General features: G+C 52.7%; 1 protein-coding gene across 1 annotated transcript in view; it reads left to right on the forward strand.

Moving 5' to 3' along the window:
- The first annotated feature begins 4,813 nt into the window (after nucleotides 1-4,813).
- PLEKHM2 (pleckstrin homology domain containing, family M (with RUN domain) member 2) overlaps nucleotides 4,814-6,212 on the forward strand; it is a 25,347-nt gene continuing 23,948 nt past the window's right edge. Inside the window, 1 exon segment of the mRNA XM_009888350.1 lies at nucleotides 4,814-4,942. Coding sequence (XP_009886652.1) covers nucleotides 4,814-4,942 — 129 coding nt within the window.

Consider the following 6,212-nt stretch of genomic DNA (forward strand, 5'->3'; position numbering starts at 1 on the left):
AACTGCTTTTTGTGCAGGTATGTCACCAGGATGGGGTTTGGGAAATCCTGTTGGCCAACCTGGCTTTTGATTCACTCCAGCCTTACATCGATTATCTGCTCTACCTCTTCTTTCCCTGGGGCTAAACTGGGGGTGAAGGACCCCCTCAGAAGCATCATCACTCCACTATGACATAATTGTCTCTGACAACCAAGCTCGCTAATTACAAGGTGCTGTCATGGTTGCCAATAACAGCATTGAGTCACGCAGACAAGGATGCAAGTGGTTGGTGGTTGAAATCCCTGCAACAGCAGCTTCCAAAGGAGCGTCTAGTTCCGAGTCCTTTTGTTAACCAATAAAAATGGGAAGCGTTTTAAAGTCAAAACGCTTGTGCCCGGTTGTGGAAATGGAGGGGTGCTCACAGGGCTGCATGTTGGTCATGAGATGCAGGGCTCACTGTTTACTTAACCTGATAAGCCTGTAGTTTCTTCCTTGCTTTTTCCAAATACTAATTTTTTTTTTCTTGCGTAAATCCATACTGCTACCTCCTGAAATGTTTCTTGTGTTGCTTTAAGTTCCTTCCGGATCACTGGCAACTTTATTGACTGCACTGCATGCCAAGGTGCGTATCTTAGGAGGACGGTATCTAGCACTTAACACACTTCGCTGCAGGAGATGAGATACACCTCAGTGACTCATTCTGTCCTTCCTTGCTGTCCTTTTATGACGAGCGCCTGATGGCGCTTTGTGGGTAATGTTCTTCCTGTTAACTTCAGGCTGTAAATACTGAGCAAAATATTTTCTATATTTTTATATCCTGCCCCAAAGAGTTAAAAATTTCTTGGGAAGAGGGTAAGAAGCAGACTAACGTGGTGGGAGTGGGATGATTCTTCCTGAGCTTATCCAGGGAGAATGCCTTTAAATGCTGGGAGCAGGGAATTTTCCAGGTAAATCTATAATTGTGTGGTGGGTGCTTTAAGGGATTACAACCAACTCGTTTTACCTGGAGTAAAGCAGAGACTTGGAGCATTCAGAACATCCAGGAAAAGTGTAGGAGACCAGGAAGTCTGGCGTACCATGGGACTGTACTGGTGTATACGCTGTGCTGCCTCTAGTGCCTCCAGAGCAATGAGGAACGCAAACAGATGCACTTACCTGCAGGCTGGTGCCGTATGGCTTGTTTTCTTTACACCCTGAGCATGCTTTAAATCCTAAAATTCGCCAGTAAATTAAAAAAAAAACCCAGTGTATTGGATCTGTTGTGCCTCTTTTAAAAGGGCTGACTTTAGTTTGCTGGTCTCTCCAGTGACTTCTTGGGGATCAGGCTGAAATGGCTCATGCTCAGGACTGCTACTGAAGTAGCTGTGTGTGCACTTCAGTGGGGTTCTTTCCCTCTCATCTCTCCCCAGCTCAGCAGGAGAGGTTTACCTTCTTCCCCAGGTGCCGAGACAAGCTCCGGTCCGTGTTGGATCTCACTCAATGCAATGCTTCTCCTTCTCCAGCTGCTGGTGGGGAGCTGAGAAAAGAAGAGGAGGTTTATGGTTTGGCTCGGTTTTAACCCAAATGCTAACGAGCTGCGCTCTCTTCCCTTCCCTGGGAGTTTCTCCTGTAGTTTCCAAAGCGGTTAAACTGGCTGGGCTGTTCTGCGACTGCAGGGGAAGAGCAGGCTTGGCCTGGCAGGTTTTCTCCATCCCAGTCTTTGCTCAGGTTGGAAGGGACCTTTAAGATCATCAGGTCCAACCATTAACCTTCCTCTCCCTGCCAGCAGCTTATTTCCAGAGGAAGGGGTGGGAATGGCGCAGGGAATGCACTCCTGAGAGCTGCTGGCTTTTCCTTTTTTAATTGCTTTTACTTTCGGTTCTATTTTCAGTTTTGGGGGTTGAATGTTGCAAGGGTGGTAAGCAGCCCTGAGGGACAGCCCCACCGGGGCCTTTCACCTGAATCTCAGGAGGAAGGTTTATTATTAATTTTATCTTTTATTTCTTCAAACCCCTCCCCCCGCCAAGCCTCTGCACTGACTCCTAGCTCTGTCCTGTGATGGCGAGTGGGGATTGTATTTGGTTTTTTTAAGGATCTTTTCCCAGCGATGGAGGTTTCGGCTTGAGCAACACTTATCTGGCCCATTTTTGGCTCCGCGGTGCACGTGAACCTTAGCAGAGAGATGGATCCCCTGTTCGTCTCAGGGTTGCTGAAGCCCTCAGTGGTGGGGTGCCATGCAGACTCCCCCATTTTCCCCTGAATTTTCCATTTATTTCACTGAATATTTCTCTTTCCTTTGAGGCTGGCCCCTGCCGGCACCCCACAGTGCAGCAAAGCTGTGGGCTGGGAGGGCTGGGGGTCTGGTGGCCGCCTCACCTGGTGTCCCCAAACTGGGGCCTGCTGACCCCCCGCGTGTCCTCTCAAGGGGCACCCAACACCCTCATCCCCTCGTGTCCCCTCAGGGGGCTGTGAGGGACCTGACACCACCTCCCCTCATGTGATCTCGCTGCGCCCAACACCATCTCCCCTCATGTCCCCTCACTCAGCCCAGGGCTGAGAAGGACCCAACGCCATCTCCCCTCACTGCACCCAGTGTCTTCTCCCTTCATGTCCCCTCACTGGATCATAAGGGTCCCAAATGCTGTCTCCCCTCTTCCCCCTCGTTGTCCCCAGTGCCATCTCGCCCCACATTCCCTCACTGAGCCTGGGGCTGTGAGGGACCCGATGCCATTTCTCTTCATTCCCTCACTGTCCCCAACACTATCTCCCCTCACTGTGCTAACAGTCCCCCCAACTGGGTCAGGAGGGACCCAGTGCCACCTCCCCTCACATCCCCCTCATGTCACTTCACTGTGCCCAGCACCATCTCCCCTCATGTCACCACGCTGTCCTCAGTGCCATCACGTCCCCTCGTTGAGCCCAGGGCTGTGAGGGACCCACTGCCATCTTCCCTCACATCACCCTCATGTCCCCTCACTGAGTCATGAGGGACCCAGGGCCATCCCCCCTCATGTCCCCTCACTGCCCCCAGCGCCATCTCCCCTCACACCCCCTCACTGTGCCCAGGGCCATAAGGGACCCAGGGCCATCTCCTTTCACGCCACTCACATCCCTGTCATGTCCCCTCACTGTCCCCAATGCCATCTCCCTTCATGTCCCCTCACTGTCCCTAATGCCATGTCCCTTCACATCCCCCTCATGTCCCCTCACTGCGTCATGAGGGACCCAGCGCCATCTCCCCTCAGGTCCCCTCACTATGCCCAGGGCCATAAAGGACTCAGTCCCATCTCCCCTCATATCCCCCTCATGTCCCCTCACATCCCCCTCATGTCCCCTCACTGCCCCCACTGCCATCTTCCCTCACATCCCCCTCATGTCCCCTCACTGCCCCCAGTGCCATCTCCCCTCACACCCCCTCACTGTGCCCAGGGCCATAAGGGACCCAGGGCCATCTCCTTTCACGCCACTCACATCCCTGTCATGTCCCCTCACTGTCCCCAATGCCATCTCCCTTCATGTCCCCTCACTGTCCCTAATGCCATGTCCCTTCACATCCCCCTCATGTCCCCTCACTGCGTCATGAGGGACCCAGCGCCATCTCCCCTCAGGTCCCCTCACTATGCCCAGGGCCATAAAGAACTCAGTCCCATCTCCTCTCATATCCCCCTCATGTCCCCTCACTGCCCCCACTGCCATCTCCCTTCACATCCCCCTCATGTCCCCTCACTTGCTCACGAGGGACCCAGCGCCATCTCCCCTCATCCCCCTCACGCCCCCCCCCGTGCCCAAAGCCATCTCCCCTCACGTCCCCCCGCTGCCCCCAGCGCCATCTCCCCTCACGCCCTCTCACTGCCTCATGAGGCACCCAGCGCCATGCCCCACTTCTTTCACTCATGAAGAATTCACTTTTGTTTTCAGAATATAGAGCAGAAACACTGAAAACTGTTTCTGCTCTGAAAACACTGTAGTGCCTCAGAAAGCTATGTGCATCTTTGGGAAGTTAAATTAACCACGATAATATGTCACTGAATCAGAAAATGGGAGAATTTGAATCAAGGTTTATAATGAGTTTCAAGGAGGAATCGTTAGTGTCTGTGCTCATTAAAAAATAGGGATTAAAGCAGTCCAATTAGTGTCCATACATGAGACTAAAAAGGCCATAGTCCAAAGACGGAATCCCCTGTGTAAGGGCTGTGGGGCAGGGGACAGCCCCGGGGACCCCCTGTGCCGGGGCTGTGGGGCAGGGGACAGCCCTGGTGTGTCCCTGGGGACTGTCCTCTGCCTGTAGCTGAGGGACACTCCTGGGGACCTCCCAGACACACACCGTCACCAGACATGTGAGGCTGAGGGACAGTCCCCAGGGACATCCCTCCCCCTCCCCCCAAGGTAGGGGGCTGGGAACACCCCAGGGACACTTAGGGGACTCTTTGGGACTGGAGTTGTGGGGTCAAGGACACTCTGCCATCCCCTCTGCCGGAGGTAATGGATACCTTCAGGGATTCCTCTGTGCAGGTTTGGGGATGTCGCTACGGACCCCCAGTGCTGGGAATGTGAGGTTGGAGCCATCTTTGTTGCTGGTGCCATGGAGCACCCCAGAGGCACCCCTGGGGGTGTGGGGTCACCCCTTGGCCCACTCTGCCAAAGGGACACTGCCAGGGTCACCCGCAGGCACCTCCGTCTCTGCTGGTGGGGATATACTGGGGCTACCCCCTGGGGTTCCCCCTTTTCGAAGGGTTTCTTTCCCCCATGGACAGGACTGGGGGGGGGTCCCTTTTCCTGGGGCTGTATGGTGGGAGGATCTGGTTCAGCATGAAACCCTCTTTCGAGACGTCCTCTCTCCAGGCAGGCGTACGCCATGGGTCGGCTGTGCCCTGGTCTGAGCCCTCGAAACGAGGGCTGTGAAGACGTGTGCTGTCATACCTTGTCTCTCAACGTGTCCTTCTCCTTCCCCTTGTTTTTCCTTGCCCCTCGGCATCTGCTGCCGGTGAGAGCGTTTCTTAAAGCCCGTCTTCGGTGGGGAGCATCTGCATGCTGGCACAAAGGGGACTCGGATGCTGGAGTTTGTTTGGGGCGATCACAGGAGTAAGTGTAAGGACACACTGGAAGTTTTGGGTTGGGCCACATGTCCTGCCTGGCCACGTGTGAGCTCCAGCTGTGTTTGAGAAAGAACACGAGCTCTGTTTGAGGAGGTAAAGGAAGTCTTATTCCAGTTTTCATCCCAAGTTTTTGGGGAAAGGAGGCTTTGTGGACTTGCTGACATTTCTTCAGTTATTTGATTTCTTCTGCCTTATGGAATAGGAGCTTTTCCGTGGTCTGCAATATTGTCCTGACAGAAATTCATCCATGAAAACTTGTCATACAAAGACCATCAAAAGTGAATTCTCAGCACTGTTAAGGAATGGATGGTGTGACATTGCCTCTGGGATGTAGGATGGATGAGCAAATCTTTCCCAGCCTTTCTCTTTTCTTCCATGGGTGACCCTGTCCTCTGGTCTCTCACCTTTCTGTCCTCTAAAAATTAAGGATAATCTTTTATCTACCTGGAAATTGGTGGATGTTCAGCCTGCTCCATGGATGTTACAATGCTCCGCAACGCTGCTGTCTCAGTTTCCCCGTATATATAAGGATATTCTACTTCCCACACAGGATTCATTGGACATAATTTATTTGCGTTCAGAAAATCCTTGGAGGGTCCTCGTTGGAAATACTATAAAATCACCATGGTGGTTGTTTTAATTATTGTCGTACTTGAACAGGACTCCTAAACTACAGCTCTGCCAGCACACCTCTGCCTTGACCTGCCTCCATCTCTGCTAACTCCCGTCTTGGTCCAGCAGCAAAGAAGGATTTTGGGGATTTTCAATCCTTCCCCTTTTGCTTTCCTGTTCAGCTCAGAGCAAGAAAGCTCGGGGAAATGTAGGAACCTACGTGAAACTTCAGGCTGATGGACTTATCGATACCATCCCAGAAAAACCAAAGTCATCCGCATGGTGAAAGTCCAGCGCTGGCACACCCCTGCTTTTTACCCTCAGGATGCGGTTCTCCTTCCTCAGGGATGTTGCTCCTGTTCAGCTATGGAGCCGCTCATTTTTCCCGGTGCTTCCCTGTCTGACTTCATGCCTCAAGTCCCTGATAGTTCTCTTTTTGTCTTTGTTAGTGGGAAGAGTAAGGTAGTAGGTTAGAGGAGCAGCTACACCCTTCCCACACCCTCGCTGTGCACTGGGAAATGCTGCTCTCATTCTTTCTCCTTTCCC

This window comes from Charadrius vociferus, unplaced genomic scaffold (assembly GCF_000708025.1).
Source record: "Charadrius vociferus isolate BGI_N301 unplaced genomic scaffold, ASM70802v2 scaffold107, whole genome shotgun sequence".
Classification (NCBI taxonomy): Eukaryota; Metazoa; Chordata; class Aves; order Charadriiformes; family Charadriidae; genus Charadrius; species Charadrius vociferus.